This window comes from Anoplopoma fimbria, chromosome 7, assembly GCF_027596085.1.
Source record: "Anoplopoma fimbria isolate UVic2021 breed Golden Eagle Sablefish chromosome 7, Afim_UVic_2022, whole genome shotgun sequence".
In the NCBI taxonomy this organism is placed as follows: domain Eukaryota; kingdom Metazoa; phylum Chordata; class Actinopteri; order Perciformes; family Anoplopomatidae; genus Anoplopoma; species Anoplopoma fimbria.
In genome coordinates, this window is record NC_072455.1 from 10,098,050 (window position 1) to 10,125,056 (window position 27,007).

The window sequence follows — 27,007 nt, forward strand, 5'->3', positions numbered from 1 at the left end:
GCTGTGATCAGCCTCCCTTGCTCTATCTGCACACACAGATAGATCTTTACTGGCTTTTGGGCAGCATATTGTGGTGTCTGTCTAGTGTGTGTGTATGTTATGTGTGCACATAGTGCAGTCATACTTTACTGGGCTTTGTCTGTGATTTAGACAGAACACAACGATTGAATCCACTTAACCTCCCTGCAGAGCCGTCCCTCCCAAACCTCTACATTACTCCCTCTGTCTCACTCTCTCTCTATCTTACACACACGCACACACAAATGGTAAATGGTAAATGGACTGTACTTGTATAGCGCTTTTCTAGTCTTCCGACCACTCAAAGCGCTTTTACATTACTAATCATTCACCCTTTCATACCCATTCATACACTGATGACAGGGGCTACCATGCAAGGTGCCACCTGCCCATCAGGGTCTCTCTAATCATTCACACCCATTCATACACCGATGGCACAGCCTTCGGGAGCAACTCAGGGTTAAGTGTCTTGCCCAAGGACACATCGACATGGACTGCCGGAGCCAGGGATCGAACCGCCGATCCTCTGATTGGAGAACGACCCTGCTCTCCACTGAGCCACAGCCGCGCACACACACACACACACACACACACACACACACACACACACACACACACACACACACACACACACACACACACACACACACACACACACACACACACACACACACACACACACACACACACACACAAACTTTGCGTGGCTTTTCTCTTTTGCCCCTGCATACCATCCTGCCCTGTGATAGTCTATCCTTGGCAACGCTTTTATCTCCATGTCTTTACGTTTTTGTACTTATCTTCTGCTTGCGGATATAGTTTGACGAGCAACAGTTCTATTAAGCCTCTTCATGTTGCTGTCTGATTTTTATTTATTTTTTACAGCTCAGAGGAAGGTTGCATCTTGTCTTTCAGGTGATGTCACTTTTGATTTTGCGCCAACAACTCTCTTATCTTATTACTTTTTGCAGCAAAAAGCTTGCTGTTGGTACATCGGGCATTATATTTCTACTCGTCCAAAGGGGAGGCAAGTGTGCTTTTAAATGCAATTACACAAATGAGATGACCACCTACATTTGCTGCAGCACTTTTAGCCAGGATGAGCAGACGTGGGCTTATTTGAGTCCAAATGTGCTTTGTCTGATCATTCCCACAACAATGAGCTTGCAGGTGATAAAAGAGCACTGGCTCACCCAACTTGGAGTGCTTTCTGTGTAATTGGAGTCAAGATGGTGTCGGCGGGTTGTCGAGTCAGAATGAATGCAGTGGTGTAAAATCTCAGCACCAGGGACAGCTACACGATAAGACCTCACTAGTAGTCATGAAGGGAGGAAAGAGGCAATGCTCGATCTGGGAGGAGTTGAAACATTTTCCCTCTCCACCCTGACCTCCCTGTTAAATGTTATTTTGGGCGGAAGTTTTTCCTTTTCCAATGCAAGGGTCCTGCAACAGAGGTTGTCCTATGCTTTACAGGTTTTAAAAATGGGACTATACAAATTAATTGAATTGATCCTATGACTCCACTGAGGTAGTTGCAGAATCCAAGTAGTGATTATGTTTGGCAGCATAAGGTTATAGGGGAAACTATTTGATAACATTGCAAGTTAGCAATTAGCCTCACACTTGTCCTTAAACAAAAAACACTAAATAAATTGACATTATTTGTCAGGATTAAATACGTTTTGTGTTGAGATCAGTTTAAATCATTAATATCCACAATGTGTTCACAATAAATACTCTCTCTCTCTCTCTCTCTCTCTCTCTCTCTCTCTCTATATATATATATATATATATATATAAGTATAAGTAGGGGGAAGTAGGGGTGGGGTCAATGTTTTTGTTTCTTTTTACTACAAATAAAATTACAGTGCTGTATATAAAAATACAGTAAATTATATGACACAAGCTCAAGAACCAAGAGTGACTTGACATGTGGATAAGCCCAGCCTCACCAATCTCACTGCGCTGCAATGACTTTCTTTTGCACTATTTTCCACACATATATGAAATGCCTGTTTTCTGCTGCAAGGGTCCTGCCACCACCATCGCCCCTGCTAGCTTTTGGTCAAATCCTTCCAGCACCATTTCAATGATGTCGCCTCTTCTTTCATGCTCAGTGGAGATATTAATGCTAGAGGTTAGTGGAACGCAGACTCAGAACCAAAAGAGGTGCTCTCACTGATGGTTTGCTGGGAACAATAAATTAACCCCTAGTTAGGATTGCTTTATAGGGCAGTAAACAGTCATTGCAGTGTGGCATGTTGACATTTAAGAGCCATCTGAGTTGCGTTTTATTTATTAAGAGGTGGATGTCCTCCATGGTGACTCATGGTAGCTTTTGTAGCCTCAGATGGTTGTACCTTAGCAAACTCCGGTGACAGATTGACGTGCCTAATATTCAGGAAAATACGTTTTTCAAGTTGGACTGAAACTGAAACAGGACAAGGTCGAATAAGCCACCATCATCACGCAGCACACAGTATGGTTGAAGTGAATGGATGGGTCAACATAACATTAGACTTTAACATCACTCAACGTTTTTTTTTAGCTTGACCATGATTGTTCCCTAACCTTTACAAAACCCGAACCCTGATCTTTCTCTAAACCTACCTGGGTCAGTTTTGTGCGTAAACCTTTCAAAACCGTAACCCCAGCCTTGTCGCTGTAAAACTGATTCATGTTAACAGTGATCTGTCATCAGAAAATGCTTGTGTTACTTTGGACGGCATGGTCAAACAACTAATTTTGTGGTTTCTTTTTGAGGACTTGTTGTGGAAAACCAACCGAAAGTAAAGAGATCCAGTCTGACCTGGTCCAAATAAACTGGTGGATCATTTGGAATGAACCCAAATGCAGTTGACTCTACAGATCTTTATAGATGTCAGTGCTATAGTTTTTCCCTGCACTTCAGAACTTGTCAAAAAAAAAATCACTATTTCTTCTTTCCACACGGGTCATAGACATAGGCTTGGTTACTGGGCATCCAGTGGATCTTTCAAGACGTCGATTTTGAGGTTACCAGATTATTGCCTTGCATGTAAACCCTTTTCTGTGACTTTCTCCCTTACCCTAAATTTCCACTAATTACATGTTTTCATTAGTTGACATGGATGAATCCTGGTCATGGATAAACTCATCGAAAACAGTTTTTAGTCCATAGGGATTCTCGTCTCCTTGTAGATTTCAGAGAGATGCTCATTAGAGTTTATGAAAGTCGTCGCAACTGCTTTGATTATGTCAACTCTACAGATTCCTTTCTCACTTTTTAACCCATTCATTGTACGTTTACTTTGGGGACTCTTGTGGGGGTCGTGGTTTTCAGCACTGCTACCCAACTGGCCTGGTGGTTAAGCTGATGGTATACATGCAACATTGTTTTTTGGTGGTTTAAACATGAAGGGTGCACAGAAGTAGGCCAAGGCAGCTGTTCTCACAAGAATAATATAGTATTTTTTGGGCGGGATGAAGACAACGATTTTGGTCTGTACTGATTTAGTTTTCATGTTTTTTAATTACGCTCACTGGGAGGGACAAAATGTTGTTGATGATTACCGGGGAGTGTGGTTATTTCTCCTGGTAATAAAGTGTATTATAAATACTCATATAAATCCTTTTTAGGGGTGTTATTAGCAAACCCATTCCTGCAACTAACGTAAGAGAAACTTCCTCAATGTATCAATGCAGGGTGCTAACTATAGCCACATGAAACTTTTCGACTCATATCGAAAACGGATTCGATCGAGAGTGAGAGTCCCAAAAGACTCACTCTTCAGCACTGTACTACATTTGGGTAATTTATCAAGCATATTTTCTGTGATGGATTGTGAGGAATATGTTCAGCACCAGATTTATGACAGCGGAAAACTGAGGACACTGGAGGGACAGAGCTGAATACCTTTCAGAAAGTCCAAACCCAGCCTGTGTTGATAAGCAGTAGTCTATAGAGGGAGACCTGAAATCCATGGCAACCTCCATATGTCTTTGTATTATTATTTTATTTAGTGGTTCTTCTCAAAAGGATCCAAACAAATTGTCATCAAAGCTGACAAGACGAGGCCGGTGACTCAGTGTATAGCCTCGGAGGGAAGAGTTCAGTGGCAAAATATCACAATGACCTCTAAGGGAAGTTAACCCATTGGAAGCTTTTTGATGGTGATGAATTAAAGTACCTTGACAAACCTTTTTCTTCTTTCTGTGGACTCTTTTGTCATTTTCTCTGTACAAACAGGTAAAACAGATGCAATAAGACCTGTCGGGGGACTTTGTTAAGCAGCTCCTCAAATGGCATTAGCACTCTGCTTCTGATAACTATGCTCCAGTGGTTTGTGCACTTCAAGGGACATATTTGCTACTGTGAAGTGCACTTACAGAGCATGAATCACTGTATCCTGGCTAAATGCCTGCACAGAATACTTGCAGTGTAGGAGGCACTTCTAGATATCATTTTCCAATGCTGTTGAAACAAAAATGAAGCCCACATCTTCCCACCTCTGCTTAAAGCTATTGTGATTCTAATGCAAATTAGCTAATTTACTCTCATCATACAGTATGAACTATTGCAGCATAAGCAAATCTGTTCTGGAATGGCTCCTGCATATAACGGTGTCAGTGACTGGCTGCTCTGATCAGTTCCACTCCTACAAGTGTCCTCATCTACTCTTGTACTGTACACAGTACAAGGCTATGCAGCAATTAGCTTCCAAGTCCTCTCTGCTGAATTTCACAAGACGGTGCTTTCAAGGTCCTCTGCCACTGTTAATGGCACTTTGATAAAGTGGTGCCAAGTGCAGAGGCAAAACCCAAAGTATGCTCTATATTTGATCATTCAAGAAGTGATGGAAGAGGGAGAAGAAGGGGAATGTTGATGAGCAATCAGATCATGGACAGACTTCTATTTGTGATGCTCCAGTGAATTTGTTACATTTAAATAAATCAACAGAAACAACAAATGCTGTGCCCCTGTTACTTTAGATTCAATTTTTTTTATTTGGACTGTTTCTGTGGTAGAAAGTAGTTTAATGACAACATACAGCAAGGTATGTGAACCGTTTTCTTTCCTTGATTTATAGTCTGACATGGGCCTGTTAACCACAACAATTTTCTGTGCCCTTTGATGAGCTGTGAGCAGTGTGTTGACACCTATTTTCCTGTCCCCCTAAGGCAAAGAGAAGTTCAGCATTCGTCTTTATGCTTCCCCAAACGACACAGGTTAACACTTCCTCTGTGAACTCTGCACAGTGTCCATTTTCTGGAGGCAATCACAGCTGAGGAGTATTCTTAACAGATTGAGTGTTAAAATCAGTTTTTCTGACTGTGTGTCCATCACAGCTACACCACAGGGCCACAAATATCGCAAACGGGTGGTGCAGGCATCGTAGTAGCAAGGTAAACATTCCCACAGGCATTTCTCAAATGTTTTTTTTTAAGTTGCCTCACACCTATCCTGCAATTTCTGTTGGCAACATGTGGTAGATCTCTGGAAGACATTGTATTTCATTCTACATTCCATTATGTCATATAGTCAGGCTTGACACAATCAGGCCAGCGAAGATGGCCATTAAGCCTTTGTCCAGGGTACACTTGAGGCTCTAGAGTAGGGAAAATAAACAGATAGAGGGAACTGAGGTGTTGCTTGATCTGTAAAAAAGAAGCTGCAGTAAAGCAGAATAGTTTAAAGAAGGACAGAAATTGGATTAGCATTGAGGACCTGTCTATGTGTGAAGCAGATGGAGGGGACCCTTTTTTTTTTCTTTTTTGCATCATACCTCATAGTTTCATTGTCTCAGCATCCGAGAGCTGTGTCATGAAACTAAATTTATGAACATTACCATACTAAAGTATTAAATTTGATTGCACTTGCTAAAAGCGTGATCCTCTGGGCCTTTTTTATGATGCTTTGCTTTTAAAAAATGTAAATCAGATTTAAATCTAATGGCAGCCCTCTTTGAGCAGTATTTTAAACACTTGTCATGGCGAGTACTTTTACTGCAATAAATCAAAAACTCCCATCTCATGCTAATCCTTGCTCTTTTAAAGGGAAAACTGTAACCTGCTCGCCACAAAATTTGGAACAAATTATTTTGGGATGCTGATAAAACCCCCAGTGAGCAATATCCTGGCCAGGAAGCAAATTTGCCACATACTTCATCTAGTATCAATGGCGCCGCACCAGTGGCAACTTGTTACAGCAGTTCCTGCTCACCACTGAGCTTTTTCTTTTATATTTGTGTTATTTTTGTAACTTTTTTTTGTTTGATTACTTTTTAACTGTAGTGCACTATGGACACTAGGTACGTTGAGTTTGTCTTGGTCTATTTAATGTTTATTGCACTTTTTACAACCATGTCCAGCATGCAGCCATGGTCCCATTGTTTAAACCAGGGATCAGCTGTTAGCATTCCGTAACACGGCGGTGTTGCTACTGGAGGAGAGACCCAAGGTTCCCTGTGAGCTGAGGAGGGAGAGACGGGGATGCGGTGCTTGGGCAGAACGTCGCGCCATCAGGAGAAGTTATAAACCCGTCCTCCCCTCCATCATTATGGGAAATGTGAGGTATCTCTCCAACATGATGGACATGTAGCATCACGGTGTTGATGAAGACATGGCTAACTTAGCTGAAGCGGCCTGTGACGGCATCCACTCAGCAACAAGCAGGCTACTGACACAACACCCCAATGCCCTCCTCCTTCTCTCTGGTGACTTTAATCATGCCCCAACAACTAGAGGATGAAAATGGAGGATCAGTTGCAGCAGAAAAATACCATTGGTGTCTGGAAGCGTCTCCAGGCAATGTTTGGACACAAGGGACCCAACCAACAGCCTGTGGGGGACCAAAAGTGGGTGAATGATTTGAACTTATTCTTTAACAGATTTGATCAGTCATCCACCCTCCCCCCTATCCAGACCTCCCTGATGCTGCAACCCCCATCGTCTGCACCCCTTGTAGATTGCCCCACCTCCTCCACCCCCCTTCCCACAACAGTCAGCTCCCTTCCACCTTCGTGATACACTGCACTTCCTGACCAGCACCCTAACCACCCTCCAACAACCTACAGCACACAGCCCCTAGCCTTCAAATGTTTTTATGGTATTTTTTTACATGGAAAAGGTCTGTAGAGTTGTAGAGTCTGAAGTCCACGCCTAAAGGGAGTTACCCTCCCCCCTCGGAAGCACTGTTCCTGAAATGCCTGAAACGGCTTGATTGAATTCTTGCCTTCACTTCCGTGACATTACGAGTCATAGTGTTACGGAAGTGACGCACATTTGCAGAATACCCTTTTCCAAAAATCAGACAAGGCCAAATGGACGGGAACTGGAGCTCTGTCATAATAACTTGGTTTGGGGCTGTCATGTTGAGAAGACGCTGTGTTCTGCTCTGCGAAAGGAAATGTTATTTGGATGGACCATCAAAGGAAGGTGAACTGAATAAATCAAAACACAGCTGGATTAACTAAACGCTCACTGCTGAAAGATTATGCTGAAAGACGATGCTAAAGGATGTTGGCGGTTGTATAACCTGTAAGTATAATTTATTATTAGTGGATGTGTAATGTTCAAAACAACCAGGGAAGCTAACGTTTCTAGCCAGGGTTCAAGTGCAGAGTTTTAAGCTGCACATAGTGCTTAGCTGTTAGCCTCGGCTAAGTTGGTAACTAACGTTAGTATTTTCTAATGGCTTTGCTAGTCAGCTTTAGCCCCACTGTCAACTTATACTGTGTAGAATATGACAATCTAATATTTTAATATTAAATAGTTGAAGTGAGGAGTTGGTTTTTTGATTACAAGCTGTAATGTTACAGTGGCTATTCCTTTGGGTTGGCAAATTTTTTGCTACTCCGATGACTTTTGCCCCGTTGTCTTTCTGCTTGCTCTGAGCCACTGGTCTCCTTTCATAATACTGCCGACAATAGCTCGACTAAATACCAGTTTATTGTTTAAAACAACCAAGGTTGCTAACATTACTAGCCAGGGTTCAAGTGCAGAGCTTAAGGCGGCACTCAGTGCTCAGCTTTAGCTTTGGCTAAGTTAATAGCTAACGTTATTGTGTTCTGATGGCTCTGTTAAACAGATTTTGCCCCACTGTCACCTAACACTGTGTAGAATATGACTATTGAATATTCCGGTTCTGAATAGTGTTCAAGTGAGGAAATGGGTTTGCGATTACAAGCTGTAATGTTACAGTCGCTATCCACTATGGTTTAGCTAACTTTCTAGCTATTTTAATGACTGTTTCCTCGCTGTCATGAGGTAACCGTCATGGAGGCCAATCTCTATAACCAACAGTGTAGCTGGTCTCAAGCTAGACAGCCGGGCTGTATTTTGACATGTCCCTGTTCCCACTCCTAAATGCCTCTTCGTTTTGCAACTTTAGCTGCCTGAGTTTAGCTGTGAACCAGGGCTTACCGTTGTTATAACTCACCCTAGTGCAGGCAATACACAGCTCTCTTCACAGAAGCTGATGTTGTGTACTCATCCAGACATAAGGGTTTTATAATATCAATTATGATAAAAGAAATCATATCTCAGTTCGAATGACAATTGATTCGTTGTGTGTTGACTGTTTTAATGGGCTGCTGTTTTACACAGTCTTTTGTAATGTTACTCAGGGGTCTGTTGCACTACACAAGGAGGAGAAAATTCTGGTCAACATGGGAGTTGTCAAAGCTGAGTCACCACTACCAGACATCATTGCTGGAGGCCTTCCACACTTTGATCCTGCGTTTCACATCCAGGAATGAGGTTTTCAATTTTATGGAATGTTGTGCAGGTAATAAATACACTTTATAATGAATTCTGTAACCTCTTATAACAATGTGACTGATTAGTGAAGTGTTACGACTGGGTCAGTCATTACATTTTCTATTATTGTAGGTTGTGCCTTGTGATCATTTATTATAATGAAAATGAGGACCGTGAGCAAGCAAACACACCTGCAGGAACAGCTGTCTACAAGGTTGTGTTCCCCAAGTCAAATAAGGTTGATTGCATTGCAAAGCCAGTTAAAACAAACCCTACATACAGTAAGTTGTAAAATATATATATTTTTTTATCATAAAAGTAGACTTTACGGCAGGAAAATTGCATTGATATGCATTTGATTATACAGGAAAACACATTTAGAGTGGCCTCTGAGTATACATTGTACATCACAACCAAAGGCAAAGTTTTGAGACTTACAAGTAGTGCTGTGATATAACCAATTCTTTTTTACATTGTTGATAGGACACCAAAACCCTCCACCTGCAATTGTTATGTCATTGTCAGCCATTATAAGCACATGAGTTAAGTTAATTTTTTTCACACTGAATGACCTTATCGAAAATCTGGAATCTGGAAGCTAGTCTGGCTCTGTCCAAACAAAATATGCCATACAAAAAGCAAGGTGTAAAATGTTTTGTTTTTGTGGGAGTTTATGTGCAATGCATTTTTATTTTTGCTGGGACCAATGACTTCCTTGAGTCACAGCTGGTTCCCTAGAATTAATAACAGGAAGTGTTTCATTGGGGGGAACCTTGAGACACCACATAAAGGATACTTGATATTAATAAGTCACCTAGTTTTAGATCATTGGATTATTTTTACTCATGTTTATTTTTGTAATTTCCGGCTCCAAGCAACCCTGCCATCAACAAGACCAGGGATGCTGTTATTCAGTGTTTGATGGTGTACCTTGGTGAATCAAGAATAAGCTACTAGCTTAAGAAAAGGGACCCTTGCAGAACAAAAGGGAATTGTTAAGTCACTGTTAAAACTGTCATATGTGGTTACGTTCAACTCTTTGTTCAATGCTTGAGTTTATTATTTTTTTCAAGGATCCCCGTTAGAAGTATTGGTTTGCCTCTTTTCTTCCTGGAATTCAACCGAGTTTTATTGCTGCAGGTGGTTATTCAGAAAATGTATATTAACCATACTCATTTGAGGGGAGTGGCATGATGTTTGATGAACAGGCAGCTGTTCAAGTGCCATCTGAAAAAACAGTCTTAATATAAATGCACTAATATGACAAGACATTGAATTTAATTTGTTTTTGTTTTATTATAGCCCCTTTATATATATATTTTTTTTTACATTTTGCACTTGCAAAAATGTTGGATAAGCATGATTAAACAAATACCTGCTGTACTTTTTATTCATGGTGATTTGTTGGCCCAAGTTAAGTTTACTGTGACACAAAGATGGCATAGTATTTAGTGGAATAGACATAGAGAAATGATGGCAACAAAGTGACACTTGATATTATTGAAAAGTCCTGTGATACCAATTCAAACTTTGATTATAACAATTAATTTAAGTCCAGAATAACAGTGGGAATGTATTGAATTAAGCAACAAAGTGTTAAAATGTGAGTTGATATGAATATAAATAAATAAAATAAATATTGTTTTATTTTTTATATTTGAAGAAAAATAAAGTCATTTGGAGGAAAAATACATAATTCTCATTTCTTATGATCTTGTGGTATAATGAAACATTTGTGTTCAGATGTAGTTTACACAGATGTCATTATATGTAATAATAACTTACTCTTCTTCTATTCTACGCCTCAAACATCCATAGTCAGCTCTGTATATGTTGTGGATGTTCTACAGGGTGTATGGATTCAAACAGTTTTGCTCTAGGCCAGGATGGTGAACCCTGGATGTAGGAGGGACTGGGGCCTGGTTCATTTGTCTCAAAACCCAATGACGAAAATAAGACACTGATTTACAAGAAATAATGTGTTATAATAAAGCAAATACCAACAACCAGCAACATCACTGCATAGGACAAATATTGATCCAGTAAGCAAAATCTTTACTTGAAATAAAATGGTGTGATATTGTTGTCATAATAACAGCCAGGAGTGGGTTGTAAAATGCAGCTACATCTTTTGCAGAAAGTTACAGTTAAGATGACATTTTATAGTGTATCTTTTTCCAATAGATTAGACTTTTGGACTGAGGATGTGGCAGTGTTTTTACTGTAAACAACACAAATCTGTAATCTCTAAATCTGCTGTACACTACATAACATTACCAAAGTCACTAATAAAACACATTTGGTTTTAACAGGGAACATGTGTTAGTACCTAACTTTGGTGTTAATCACAACACGGGCAACTTGAGTGTAATTCTTAGCTTCTTAGATAAAGAGAAGGACTTAGCATTGGCCTAAAGCCTAATGCCAGGTGTGTGCTGCTGATGGTGTTTACAGGTAGCTAGCTAGCTACATAGTGCAGTAATTGATTATACGGTTAGATTTCCCTGACATGCATGCACAGTGAGGAAAGACATGTCTTGAAGGATATACTTCTGTCCGTCACGTCTCATCAAAACACATCACCAGCTAACATTTTGGTTGATTTATAAGAAATTCATCAGAAACCTATTTCCTCATAAGCCCCTTCTCTATATGTTGGAATTCTGTTTTGTATCACGTCTCGTGCTTGATTTGCCTTCCCTGAGATGTCAGGTGCTGGAGCAAGCTTGACATATAAGGACATTAAATCTGATTCAGCACCTGTAGCCACCCTAAAGTGTTTCCACATTCTCTTTTTCTCTCAAGCGCATCAAGGAAAATACAATTTCACCCTTAGCGTCTGTCTCTTTCACATCCACTCTTGCAGAAACCTCCATGTCCACTTCTCTCCTCTTTCCTGTCTCTTGTTATATCACTCTTCTTTTATACCTCAGTATTCTAGTGGTTTATGTCCTTCCACTGTTTTTAGGTCAGCTGCATGGCCTCTATCAAATGGGTTTTGTCTGTGGCAGCTTGTTTGTCTTTTGTGTATCAGAATCAAATGTGTCTCCATCCAAGTCATGATATGATGTATTTCTTAGCTGACTGGCATCCAAATAAAATACAGTTTTATACATTGTAAGAAAAGAAGGGTTATAACAATGGTAAAGGCTATTTATGTGTTTTGATCGAGTGCTACATATTCAATTTTTAGTTGCTTTTTCATCCAACCCTTTTCCCCTCTCTTTTCCTCCCCATTTGTTTCAAAGTTATTATACCTCATTAATCTATAATCGCTCCCAACCAGTCTATTAATCAAAAGGTCCGGATGGCAGGCAGTACAGAATGAGCTCTCATATGAACTCAAAATCATTATTCTGGCCATAAAAGGCTGTGGGCCACAGCAACCCCCAAATTAGCCTTATTATTACTTGAACATCTTTCATGACTTCTTCTCCTTGCTTTGCATTGTTTTTTAGTTTCCTTCTATGTTTAATTTTAAATTTTTTACAAGTAACTGCAAAATCCTTTGTCTAATAGATTCTGTTAGGCAAGGTTTTTTCAAAATACAGCAGCTACATCTACTTGAATCATTGAAATGTTTGGTGACACATTTCGTATCAATATCAATCATTTCTTAAAGGGCCACACCCTGATTTATGTTTCATAACATTGGCTTTTTGTCGAGGGAACCAGTGCAATGCTAACTTCCTGGTTGGCATACAAAAATGGATCATCATCTCTGCAGCATTCTATAATGGGCCACTGGTTGAATGCGGAGCAATATTGAGCGGAGCGGCCTGAAAAGGTTTGGGAGCGGAAATTCTCACATACTCACAATGTGCTCCAGGCACTTTGAATTTTTGGATGCATTCCATGACTTTTGTCTCTCCATTACCCGTCAAAAACTCATGTGCATGCACAAAATACACATTGCCTTGAGCACATTGGACCCTGGAACACATTGGACCTGGGCATGTGATTGGAAAGATGTTGCTCAAAGTGACAAACCAAAATATATTATCACCAACTCTGCAAATCCCCTCAGCTCTGCAGAGCATTTTAGTGACACAAGAGGGTGGAGCTAAGTACAACCAAACAATATAAGACATTTTTATTTGACCAAAATGATACAATTAACTTTCATGATCTGAAAACATACTGTGCAAGGGTTAAAGTGCTAAACCAATAACACGGCCAACTCCAAGACCGGACAATGCCGTGGTAGCGACCTGTCAACCACAAGGCAGCCACGCCCTAAAGCAAACTCTGCTTTACCATCTTATCTAATCTGCAGAATCTGTAGGCAACGTGACAGGACCTTTGTATCAAGTGTTCTTGTTTCCATTTGTATTCCGAGTAGTATTGTAATCACGTTTGAGCAGGCTTTGGTTGAATGCACGTAAACAGTCCGTGTGATGAGCTGAAGAGGCAGAATGCATTGGCCGAAATAAGTGACAAATTATTATGCCCATGAGCCCTTGACACAAACTCTCCTTGGGCCCCTACCTTTGTATGCAAATAGCATTCCTCACATGCACCGTGTGCCCTCACCCCCATCTATAGCATTTGGGCTGTACTTAATAGTTCAAAGCTTTATTCATAACGTTGACATTGAAATTGTCAACGGCTGTGGAGAGCAAGGTAGTTCTCCAATCAGAGGGTCAGTGGTTCGATACCCGGCTTCGGCAGTCGATGTGTCCTTGGGCAAGACACTTAACCCCAAATTGCTCCCGAAGGCTTGCCATCGGTGTGGACTGGATGTTGCATGAATGTTAGTTAGAGTCTGATGGTGGCACCTTGCATGGTATCCTGTCATGATTGTAAGTCGCTTTGGATAAAAGCGTCTGCTAAATGACTAAATGACTCCTCTGTCCGGTGGTCACGTAGACAGTGGGTCACTCCCAGGTGCCGTGACCCCACTAATCTCATCTATACCACTCTCTCAGCCCATGGTGAGCAAGTGGTGTCGGGGGCTTTGGAATTGCCAGTCGGCAGTGCCGAAAGCTGAGTTCATCTCAGGCTACGCATCCTTGCTCTCCCTCAACTTTCTTGCTCTAACTGAGACCTGGATCACACCAGAAAACACTACCACACCCGCAGCTCTGTCAGATGTGTACTCTTTCTCTCACACTCCCAGAGCTGCGAGGCGAGGTGGTGGCACTGGCCTGCTAATTTCCCCAAAATGGAAATACTCTATTGTCTCTGTTCCACAGTTCTCCCCTTCCTCTTTTGAATTTCGTGCTGTTACTGTCACTTATCCAGTCAAGCTCACCATTGCTGTTGTGTATCGCCCACCAGGCCCTCTTGGTGAGTTCCTGGAGGAGCTTGACACACTAGTCTCGCACTTCCATGACGATGGCTCCGCATTCATCATGCTCGGCGACATCAGCATCCAGACTGATAAGTTAGAACCTCTGCTTTCCTTCCTCTCCTCCTTTGACCTCTACCACTCCTCTTCTCCTCCTACCCACAAGGCCGGCAACCAGCTGGATCTTATCTTCACTAGACACTGTTCTACTGCTAACCTCTCTGTCACTCCCCTCCAGCTCTCGGACCACTACTTCATGTCCTACTCCCTCTCCCTCTCCTCTCCCCCCTTACTTCCCCCACCTACCCACATGGTTTCTACCCATAGTCACCTCCGCTCCCTCTCCCCCACTGATCTTTCCTCTTCCGTTACCTCTGCCCTCCCTGACCCTGAATCCTTCTCTCTCCTATCCCCCAATACTGCTACTGATCTTCTCCTCTCCACCCTTTCCCCCTCTTTGGACAACCTCTGTCCCTTCACCTCCAGGCCTGCACGCCCAACTCCTCCTGCCCCATGGCTGTCAGACTCAGTGCGTACTGATAGACGGAGCCTAAGAGCGGCTGAGCGTAAATGGAGAACAGGCAAACTCCCGGAGGACCTTCTTAACTTCCAATCTCTCCTTTCCACTTTTTCCTCCTCTCTAGCTACTGCTAAAGCGGCTTTTTTCCGCTCTAAAATCCTAACTTCTGCTTCCAATCCTAAAAAACTCTTTGAAACTTTTCTCTTCACTCCTCCAACCCCCAAAAAACCATCACTTGACCCCTCTGATGTCAAGAACTTCAGACCGGTTTCTCTTCTACCCTTTCTATGCAAAACACTTGAACTAAACAACTGTCTTCCTACCTCCACCAACAACCTCTTGGACCCCCACCAGTCCGGGTTCAAGGTGGGTCACTCGTCAGAGACAGCCCTCCTTGTGGTGACAGAGACGCTTCGCACCGCGAGAGCGAACTCTCTCTCCTCTGTCCTGATTCTCCTGGACCTGTCAGCGGCATTTGACACGGTGAACCACCAGATCCTCCTCTCCACCCTCGAGGGGATGGGCGTCTCAGGCTCTGCACTCTCCCTGTTTGCATCCTACCTGACAGGTCGATCCTACCAGGTGACATGGAGGGGGGCCGTGTCGGAACCACGCATGCTGACTACGGGGGTTCCACAAGGTTCAGTTCTGGGCCCCCTTCTCTTCTCGCTCTACACAACATCTCTGGGTTCTGTTATTCGCTAGCATGACTTCTCTTACCATTGTTATGCCGATGACACCCAGCTGGTCTTGTTATTTCCTCCCGGTGACACCCAAGTGGAGGCACGCATTGCTGCGTGCTTGGCTGACATCTCGAAGTGGATGGCGACACACCACCTGAAGCTCAACCTGGACAAAACCGAGCTACTGTTCCTCCCGGGGAAGGGCTGCCCGCACCGAGACCTGTCCATCACCATTGATGATGCCGTGGTGACGCCAACTCGGACTGTGAGGAATCTGGGTGTGACCCTGGACGACCAACTGTCGTTCTCAGCAAACATTGCATCGGTCACACGCTCCTGCAGATTCCTCCTCTACAACATCAGGAGGATTCGCCCCTTCCTCACTGACGAGACGGCGCAGGCGCTCATCCAGGCTCTGGTCATCTCCCGCCTGGACTACTGCAATTCACTACTTGCCGGAGCCCCGGCGTCGGCCATCAGACCTCTGGAGCTTGTCCAGAAAGCTGCAGCACGTCTGGTGTTCAATCGAAGTTCTCCCACACAACTTCCCTTCTCCGTTCTCTACACTGGCTCCCTGTAAGAGCTCGCATCCAGTTTAAGACTCTGGTGCTAGCCTACAGGGCAGTGAAAGGAACAGCTCCTTCCTATCTCCAGGCCATGGTCAAGCCCTACACCCCCGCCCGACCACTTCGCTCTGCTGCCTCGGGGCGATTGGTTGCCCCGTCGCTCAGAGGTCCCTGCGGCCGATCGACCCGGTCACAGCTTTTTTCTCTGCTGTCCCTCTGCTGTCCTGACGTCAGTGGGGAGTTCATTCCACCACTGTGGGGCCAGGACAGCAGAGTCGCTGCCCATCTTTCGGCGCAGGCTGAAAACTCACCTCTTCATGAAGTACTACCCTGATCCTTCCTCGTAGCGCTTATTGCATTCGTATTAGTTTGTAGCACTTATTGTATTCGTATTAGTTTGTTGCAATTATTGTTTTCGTAGTAATTTGCTTCTGCACTATACTTTTGCTCTGGTTTATGTTCTTAGATGCTTGTTTAAGAAAGGAGATGCACTTATGACTTCTGGTGACTAGTAGTTCTCTTGAATACCTATGTTGAATACACTTCTTGTAAGTCGCTTTGGATAAAAGTGTCTGCTAAATGACTGTAATGTAATGTAATGTAATGAAATTAATATTATTAATAACGTACAGAAACATTGCGTGTAATAGCCCCCTATTGCCCTCACACAATTGTCAATTGCCACATCCTCAGTCCAAAAGTCTAATCTATTGGAAAAAGATACATGTAATAATTTCCAAAATTGAACATGTTTATTTTTCTAAGGAATGGTCTTCTTCAAACTATATTTGTTGGTGTCTAGCTTTTCAAAAACAACAAAGGGAGGCATGCACCTGTAGTAAACAGAGTGGTCTAGCAGCAATAACAGAACCGTGTTATTGTGGTTATAGAACACTTAATGGATTTCTTTGCGTCAAGTACAACTGCAGTCCATTGTACAGCCCGACATGTTGCTGGTGCAGTGGTTCAGAGAATGATGTCACACAGGCTCAATCTGGTACTACACATTTAATGAAAATTTAGGCTGACAATCTTTACACAGCATTTTTTGCTTCCATCTTGTTCAAAGATTCTGATTATCTTGCTTGTTCATCATAACAGTATCAAAATACCCAAACAAAATAATAAAGATTACACCTCCGATTAAACCCTTTTGAGGGTTATATGTTCACATACAGATCAATGTGGCTCAGCATAACAACATATTTATTACTAAGCAGTCATACAAAAGGTAATATGAGCACAGAGGGCTCCCTCATGTGATGGCTCATTATCAAGCCTACTATCCTGCGCTCCTACTACAATGGGGACAGTAATCTTTGCTTTAGCTTCTAACTGGCTTAACTGACGCAGCTATTACAAAGCCTTACACACTGCTACCGAAATACAGTAAAAACATGTCCAGCTAACCAGCAAGATGCGGAAATATCACTTAAGGTTGAAAATCACTACACATCTTATACATAGAGATTCTCATTATCTTGCTTATTAACCCCAGACTTCCCTGGTGGTCAAATTGGGATATTTAGCTGACAAATCCCCAAACAGACATCTCATGTGGTCCGGTATTAGTCCAAAAGTTATTAAATATTGGTCTGATTAAAGAAGGTTCAATTGCAATGCAATGTAACAGGTCAGAGTGTGATTAAAACAGTGAATGGGTTTTTCCACACTAATCAAATAATTTAGTAGTGCAGCTTTAGATGAAAGAGATATGATATTAAACAGTTCACATTTAATTATCGTACTTTGTGTCACTGTTGCAGTGGTATTTATTAGATCATTTTGTATAACCTCTTTGTTTACTTTTGATTTAATTAATTTAAGTGGCCGTGGGGCAGACACAGTCTCTATGAGGTTTTGGGTAATTGTTCTTATGGAAGCACAGAAAAGCGTGGATGACTGCACCTTGCTTCCTGGTCTCTTCTCTGAGTTGTGTGAGACCAGTTAGTTGGTCAACTGATAAACTTGGTCAGACTTCTAGAAATGAGCCCCACTCCATCAAAAGTGAGATGAATACTGTCTCTCCTAGTCCTACTGTATTTAGGCTTATCTTTAGCCAGCAGTGTTAAATAAGATTAAATGTCGGTCGCTCTGGCCAAGGCAATGCATTTGACCATGGTTGCTGGTGTTGCTAACTTCACATCGTGTGTTTGTCCTTGTCATGTGAAAATGTAAGTACGCCCCATAAAAACTTGAACATATGTACATTTGATATTCATTTAAACAAATTTTCTTGTAAAACTTGTTATGGTTAAAATGACTTGTAATATTTAATTGATAGAAATGCAATTTTCCTGTGGAAAAATTAAGCACACCCCTGTCCTTATGACTACCTCATAAGGCCTTAAGTTGGTATTGGATGCATTAAAAAAAGCCTTAATAAATACAACATATAGGATTTTGCCGTATTTAAACATTAAAATCATGTTTTGTTTTTCACTTTGTAAGCAGTGGTGTTTACAGATGTTCCATGCACCTGAAAGCTGTACTCATTCGTGTTTTGTTCAGAGCCTCAATCATGTCTTCGGTGGTATTGTTTATGTCATCTGCTGTGATATGACCAGAAAAATCAGTGTTGGGACTGATGAAATCTTTTTTCAGCCAGCGATACCTGTCAAAGTCCACGTAATTATCAGCTGGACAGACCATGGGTGGTTGGTTTTCTTTGTCCACTTCTTTACAGACATCTTCATCGGAGTCATCTGTGTCACTGATTTCAACCTCACTCTCTCCATTTTGGACCAGGTCAATAACATATCGCGGCTCTCTCCTTGCTGGTGGCATTCTGAAAATAAAATATCAATTAATTAACATGAATATATGTTTTATATATTGTAGTAAAAACCTGAAGGAATAGATAGGTGGTGGACCAAGTGCTCAGGCGTAGAAATGTTTTCATGCAGAAATAAATGGCTCTAATTATCATACTAAAAAGGAAAACATGCATCCCCCCACTTACAAACCCCACATTCAGGAACATTCCTGTCCCCTGTCCAAACACTTCAGGAAGCACACAGTGTCTGAAGAAATCCTGAACTTTGGGAATGAAAACATCCCAGAGTTCCACATCAGGCAAAATTCTTTCAATAAAGATGTCATTTTTGTTCCACACTACAAAGTCACAATAGTCAGCACCCACAATGTGGAGCTGAGCCTGTACTCGGTAGTAGTACCCATGGTTCCTGTCCAGTTACATCGTCCCCATCGTTGATGAGACAGAAGCCCTGGTCTCCAGCACACAGGCATAGACTGGCCTCATCTTTTTTGCGGTGTGGGCACTAAAAGTTCACATTGAAAATAAATTCACCTCTTCTGCATGGCCTCTTCTGTTCAAAAAGACCTGTTAATTCCTATTATGTACACCACATGCTGTTTTATATGTCTTAACAACATTAATGGGATCATGATTACTTTCCTATGTAATTACTAAATGACTCTTCTCACAAATCCCAGTTCGTTCAATAGTAACATGTCAAAATGCCTTAAGTGTGTTTGTGTGTTATTTATGAGTGGTCACGACATGGTAAATGAGTAGCACATGTACATACTAAAAATATCTTACCTTTATCTCACAAATACCAATTCCATGACAGGCGCAAAGTCCACCGTCCATACAGGAGAAACCATCGTGGTCCACACTCAAAAGTTGTTCATACTGTTTTCTAGCAGTTGCCTTATATTTGCATCCGTACCTGTAATGCATACAAATGGAATGTAGTACTACAATAATAAGTAACTGATTTATGAAATGTGATATGGTTCAGTATTTTTAGGGATAATTCTAGTGCATTAGTTCACATCATCCTCAAAGCTTTAACATACTCCTAGCCAGCCCTAACTGGTGTGTCATAATAGTTCAATAGCAGATGTTCACACTTGTGTTGTCCTTACCTAACCCTTACTTTTCCCTAATAAATGCTTTGTTGCAGCTTTAGAGAGCTTGTGTGACTCTGGGTAGCATATGGACTGGACAGACAACACAAACGCACTATACAAAAAGGGTCAAAGCAGACTCTATCTGCTGAGGAGACAGAGGTCTTTTGGAGTGCAGGGAGCACTCCTGAGGACCTTTTTCGACTCTGTGGTGGCATCAGCCATCTTTTATGGAATGGTCTGCTGGGGCAGCAGCATCGCGACAGCCGACAGGAAGAGACTGAACAGGCTGGTCAAGAAGGCCAGCTGTGTCCTGGGGTGTACACTGGATATGGTGGAAGTGGTGGGAGACAGGAGGATGATGGCTAAGCTATCATCCCTGAAGGAAAACACTTCCCACCCCATGCAGGACACTCTGACAGCTCTGTACAGCTCCTTCAGCCACCGGCTGCTTCACCCCTGGTGTGTGAAGGAGAGGTACCGCAGGTCCTTCCTTCCTGCCGCTGTCAGGCTAAACAACCAACTCTGCTCCCAGTAGACCACACATACCAAAAAACTGACAATATATAAATCAGTGCAATATAAAAATATGTGCATCCACTGTGCAATAACATTATTTATATAATATTTTACTTTATATTTACTTATTTATTATTCTTTACTGTGTGATTACTTATTTACTTATTTATAATAATTGTTTTGATCTATTCTTTTTTTTTTACTTATTCCTCTTGTTTGCACTATCCTCTCTGCTGCTGTATCCTGCAAATTTCCCCGCTGTGGGACTAATAAAGGATTATCTTATTTTATCTTACTTATCTTATATGGACTTGATCAAGGACTTTGATGGCTGTGAAGGACTAGTCTGTAGAACCTGCTTCAGTTTAGAGGCTGTTATCCTTCCTGCTCTTTGGCTAAACCATACCGTTGATGAGCTCTGTTTTCTGGTCTCCTCCTCTACTGCCTGGACCTGCGACTGTGTTAGTTCTTCCTGTCTGAAATCCGTGCATGCTTTTTGAAGCTCTGTTGGAGGTAGCTGCAGTGTCTCTGGTGTCCTATACGCAGTTAGTGGTTTAGGTAACCTGCACATAGACTTCCTGGACATCAGTGCAGCACTTCTTGGGGAGTTTCTGTGTAAAGCCTCGAAAAACTGAGTATATGTCTCTGATCCTCCCGTCACTCTTGGATGTTGGACTGTGGGACTCACAAGTGTGTGGGACTTGGGGGACTCACAAGTGTGTGTTTCTCACCTGTCCCCCCTGCAATGTTATCATCTAGTTTATGTTTCAGAAAACACAGCGCTTTATATGTAGGCCTACAAACAGCTCATACTAAAACGAAAGTCAATTATGTGAATTTGAATACCCTTTTTGACATGCAATAGCATTAACCACTTGCATTTTTCCATAGTGCATGATGCAGTCTCACTCATTTTAACACCAGCTTCAATGGCGAGCAGAACTGCTCCAACATGTGAGCATGATTCTGACAATCTGTATATGTTGGTAGAAAGGAGAGAGAAAAGAAATGAAATATTTTCAGAGAATTTTTGTTTTTCACCTAGTTAATCCGACACAAAGCACAATAATGCTACTATTACAAGTAAATGCAAAACACACAGCTGAAAGACTGCTTTGTTTAAGAGCTTCAGAACTTCATTTTTAGTTAAAATTTTGTGACAATATTGACATTACGTCAAAGCAGAGACTTGACCTTGTGAATTTCAACTCAAAACTATAATTTTCGTTTTATACACAAATAGACTAGCCTGTTAAATAAGACCAATACATTTCACAATAGCCAAATGACACCAGTGGAGTTGAAATATGCAATAATTCTCAAGCAAATTTACTCACCTGGGCAAAAACAAGATGGCAGTTGTTCAATGCTACTTTGGTTCCGAGGTCGTGGACCCAACCGCACACAAAATAGTTGTAAGCCTCTAGACTCTTGTACGCCTTCATCTGGCTAGCCGTGTAGTAGGAGGTCTGGAGGACGAGGTAGTTTGTAATGTCAATCGCCTCCACACGGGGGAAATCTGTCAAGTTGTGGGAAAAATCGCTCTTCTTCATTTTGTAGGGATCACATCCAATATGTGTTTCCATTTTCTGGCGATACCTCCTGTGCGCAGGTTCAACCAACCCTTTCGTGTTTTCACTTTCCTCGATTTCCAATCCGCGCAGTTTACAGGTTCTTCACTTCCTGACCTTTTCATAATAGTCACGTGATTGCAAACAACCTATAGGACCGAAATCTAACTACAGCAGCAAATGAATGAGCTCACATGATGCAAAGCCGTGCTTCTAATTCACTAAGCCTTGCGTCCAACACAGAAAATAAACTGCATTTATTACATTACAATTATCATTAAAGAAGGCAGAGGAATGCCAAAACATGTGACACACAGAAGGAAAGAGAGCGGGATTGGGAAACATAGAAGAAATGACTCAATGCTAAACTAAAGTACGGTAGCTAATACTAGCAGAACTGAACAACATGTATACAACTGTGGGATTTAGCAAGAAAGGTGCTTAAGAGGGAGAGAGCTATGAGTGCTTTGACCAAACTAGCGGAAGTTTAAATGTATAGCGATTGATTAGACGCTGTAAGGAAGTAAGAATAAAACACAAATAACTGGGTTCAGTTATAGCAGCTAAAGTACACTACCAGAACACAGATACACTGGAAACCTGAAATGAGACGCGTACCGTAGAACGTCCGACACAGCCCAGATGGCCCAATGTATTTTTACCACCCTGATGATCCAGCCTCCCAGTGGACCTCTACACATCAGCAGACCCATTCCACCCACAACTTCTTTTTTTAAGCACAGAACTCAGGCTGCTAACACGGCCATCACCACTTGATCTGTCCATGTCTTCCATGTGATCCCGGGTTAAACACCGCAGGCCAACGAGTAAGATGAAGACACTTGCCAGCTCACCGCTGCAATGCCACTTAATTTTCTCCAGCTGTATCAGAGCACTCTGGGAGAGCTGATTGCTGAATGGCATGGCGGGGGTGAGGGTGTGTATGTGTTTCATTGTGTGTGTGTGTCTGTCAGTGGTTGATGTCCCACTGCGCAAAGGATTAAATCCTCTCATCCTTAACCAGTCTGACGTGCCAGCTCATCATTCTCTTTCATCAAGACCTCTTCTTTCAGGCTCCCTTCTGTTGAACCCTCAACCTGGCAACGGCAGAATATTTTTTCCTCTCTGCTTTGGATTGCTTTCGAAATTATTGCCAGAAAGCTGTCAAAAACTGCACACAAAAAAAGCAATACAAATACAGTAATGTTCCTTTTGCATTATTTCAGCTCTTTTTACTCCTCAATTACATTCAGTTTCTTAATCTGTCATAATATTTTTTTGATATCTTCATTTTTTTCTTAATCTTAATGCCTTGCTTGCATTATGTGGCTGAGAGAGCATGTTTCCTGGAGTTATATTTAAGGCATTAAATATCAATAAGCGTAAACCCCTCGTAAGCCTTGCCGTGCTGAAACCTGTGCTGCTTTTCAAAACTTGTCACTAACAATCGCCCTCACTCTGCTGAGCTATACTGGAGAAACAATCCAGCAGCTAGCTATCAATCTCAAACACACACAGCAGGTCCTACCTTCCCATAAAGCTGCCAGATTTGGGAATTGGCCAGTACTTCATCGCTAGCGTGGGGCTGTTCTTCCATCGTCGTTGCAATGAACGATTGTCCAGCCGTTTTGATTTGTCACCGGGCTCAGACCACGGACCACAAAGTGGTAATATGGTGAACAGAGAGCTGATATTATGCATTCAGTTCCGTTTGAGAGAATAAGCAGGCTGCCCTTTCCCCAACATTTTGCAGATCTCCTTTTAATCTCCTTTGCCAGCACAAATGTTTTTTTCATGGAGCTGCTGTTGTTTTAATATGTTATATAAGAAGTGTTAGAGAAGAGTACAAACAGCAAGCATTTTTAAAGGTCCTTTTCTTAGAATCACTACCACACTGCCTTTTACTGTTGATATTGTGTGACTAATTAAACCATAGCTAAAGGACATTTAGCACACAGATGTTCTTAGAAGTTTCCTGACTAACTGCTACTTGATCTTGTTTGTGTCTGCCTCCTTTCAGGTCTTCTGACTATGGCACCACCTACACTAAACTCAACCTGATGCCAGGGACAACTATCGTGGTGACCAGCTTCTACATCTGCCCAAACAACAAAAAAAAGGTAGGAAGGTGCGCAGACAATGTCTTAATGATTGGGTTGTCTCGCAGAAATGCATTTGCATCTCTTGAACTGACAATTTTAGATGAAAAAGAAAAGCTTTGCTCTTGAGTTTTGTTCACTAGTTTGAGCTTGAGGCCTGAATGATTATTTACGCTGGCAAGTAGGAATTTCAAGACATCTAGATGTGTGATTTGACAAATTATAAAACTAAAGACTTAAATTTTAAATTACATCTTAAATTAGATTAGACACTGTATCATGGAGGCAACAAATCTGGTACTTTTACTGTAGGAATATTGCATTATCAGAATAGATAGAAGATACCCTTTTAACCATGTTAAAGGTTCATTTTATCCAAATCACCTAAAACTATCTTCAGATTAATTGTCACTTTAAATTGATTAAGGCCCCGATTTGAAGGATTTCAAATGCATGATTTATGCCTGCTAGGGGGACACAGTATACTAAAGTATACTTTGTATATACGTTGTCTGCAGGGGACCCCAGTTGGTATGATTAAAGTTGGGCATATGACTCAGTGGTAGAGCAGGGTCGTCCTCCAATCAGAGGATCGGTGGCTCAATCCCGGTCCCCAGCATTCCATGTTGATGTGTCCTTGTGCAAGACACTTAACGCCAAATTGCTCCTGCAGGCTGTTCCTGCGGTGTATGAACGTGAATGAATGTTAGTTAGAGTCCTGATGGGCAGGTGGCACCTTGCATGGTAGCCCCTGCCATCAGTCTATGAATGGGTAGATGATAATATGTAGTGTAAAAAGCGCTTTGAGTGGTCAGAAGACTAGAAAAGCGCTATAAAAGTACAGATATTGATGCTGATGTGTCATTTTTCTGACTGGGACATGTGTATAGCAAAGATTAGCATATGTAAGGATGCCACTTGTCGCTGAACTTGTAGGCCACATATACCATTCCTACCCACGTTGTAGATATTCAATCCACAGGCAGCTTCTGAACAGTTGAATAAAGGAAAATATAGGTACCAGAAAAGTTGCAGCATGAGCCAAGTGATAGTCTGAGATAGGACTGGACTGCCAGCTGCGTTGGCAGTGTTAATTGCCTGTGTTATCACAGGGGTCCAGGGTTCAGGGTTCCTCCAATCGATAAAAAGATGGAGGGAGATTAGATGTATTCTGCTCCCTTCACCACGCCAAACGTCTTTGCGGGATCGGCCATTTCATCTTCTTCACACACACACATGCACATGCACATGCAGTAGAGGGCCAGACAGCATGAGAGTATTTAATTTCATGGAATGGAGTCTTCTTAATCTTCCTTGGGGACAGAAAGAGAGAGAGAGAGAGATGGGGAGAGAGAGAGAGAGAGAGAGAGAGAAATAGAGAGTGTAAGAGAGCGACTGGTGATGTGTGTTGTGACAGTAGGATGTCTGGTAATATGAGCTGGGATCAAGCTGCTGCTTAAACACACCTCCAGGCCTTGCAGGAGAGGTTTGATGGAAGCTCAGGTTTGTGCTTCTTGCTGGAATGGGTATGTATAGGTGTCTGTGTGTGTTATTGCCGTTTATGCGAGAGTAGTTGAATATCAAATGCTTTGATCCCCTATCTTAATATCAGTATGGTGAAATATGTTTACTTCCTTCTTTGCAACATCCAAATTATGAGCAATCAGATTTATTAGTCGCCTCTACACAAATACAAACACACAGATACGTGAGCATGGTTTGATCAATACTGCTAATCTCGTCAGAAAACAGCAAACAGGAGGGTATTTAAGCTCTGTGAGGGGATTACACACTGTGAGGGGATCACACAGAAAAGGTGTGAAGGGGCCTCAGGTAATCAATAGGACTCAAGGCAATAAGAGCGAGGTGAATCTTCAGACGGAGACAATGTCACCCTCGCTTTCTCTTGCTTCATTGAGAGCTCCATTAAAGATCTACTCAAGACCCTTTGCAGGAGAAGGCTCCCAAGGACCGTTAACACACTTCAACACCAGTAAAGTCGTAATATACTTTGAGACTGGAAGCTCTGTGCACTCTCCCTCAGCAATTTTCTTTAACACTTGTGTCTAGGGAGCTGTCAGCCGGGCAAGTGTTTGCACAAGTCTGTTTCCTTGTAGAGTGCTTGGTGTGTGGTCTAAATGAAGGAACCAGTGTTAGCTAAAAGTGATTATAAAAGCTTTTGGTTCTGTCTGTTCTTTACAAGCCATCATAGCAGTAATGGCAGAGATCTAAATTCTATTCTTAACAACTGCTAGTCTGGATACATTTCCACAAGAGAACAACAATCCTATAACATATTTATTCCGAATCATCAATGTCATCTGACCTGCCTATTCAGATTTTTGCCAATTCCGATTTTCTCTTTAAGAACTATAATTGAAAGCAAGGCTCCAGACTAACCTGTTTTTTACCACTGTACCAGAACTGTCCCGAAAAATCATTTCAACCACCCTTAAGTCGATATTAACGATCAAAAATTCAAAATGTTATCCACTCTACTGGGTGGTGGGCCGTTCTGGATTCCTTTGGTCCATTGCCAAACCCACATTGACTGCTCACAGCCCTGTGTGAGTACAGTTAATTTAGACTAACATACAAAGAAAATTATACAAAAACTCAACAAAAAATATTATCGTTCATAACATTTATCCTTTACTAAGCTCAACAAAGAAGTTCCTTAGTAATGTGCAGAAGGGCAACTTTTTTTGCGTTTGTGTTTCCTTCCTCGAACTATCTCCCTACTGTCTTTACGTCTTGATGTTTGGCAAACAATAAATAGTTCAAATGACAAACTGTGACAAGGACTTTAAGCTTGGAACAAATTAATGAAGAATCAGTGACGACAATTTGGCTGAAGAAAAAAAAAATACCTTTTGCCTCAGTGTGGCAATGCACCTTAAAGCATAAAGCAAAGGATGAGTGGAAAACAAGTGTAGAAATGTTTTGAGTAGAATAAGTGTCCAGTGCATTTTGATATTGAAGACAATTCTTTGTCTATTAACGACTTATCCAAATCCCAGTTGAGATACTAGCACCGTGTTTTCACATACTTAACATAGCATATTTGTATTTTATTATTATACGTCACAATTGTCTAAGCAGCAGAGAGGAGTTGTCTAGCTCAGA

The 27,007-nt window shown here is 41.8% G+C and overlaps 1 protein-coding gene across 1 annotated transcript in view; it reads left to right on the forward strand.

Annotated features, from left to right (window-relative positions):
- LOC129093889 (VPS10 domain-containing receptor SorCS2-like) overlaps positions 1-24,042 on the forward strand; it is a 145,711-nt gene extending 121,669 nt beyond the window's left edge. The window contains exons 3-4 of the mRNA XM_054602010.1: positions 23,803-23,902; positions 24,025-24,042. Of these exons, the coding sequence (XP_054457985.1) occupies positions 23,803-23,902; positions 24,025-24,042 (118 nt within the window). The remainder of the gene's footprint in view (positions 1-23,802; positions 23,903-24,024) is intronic.
- Positions 24,043-27,007: the final 2,965 nt, after the last annotated feature.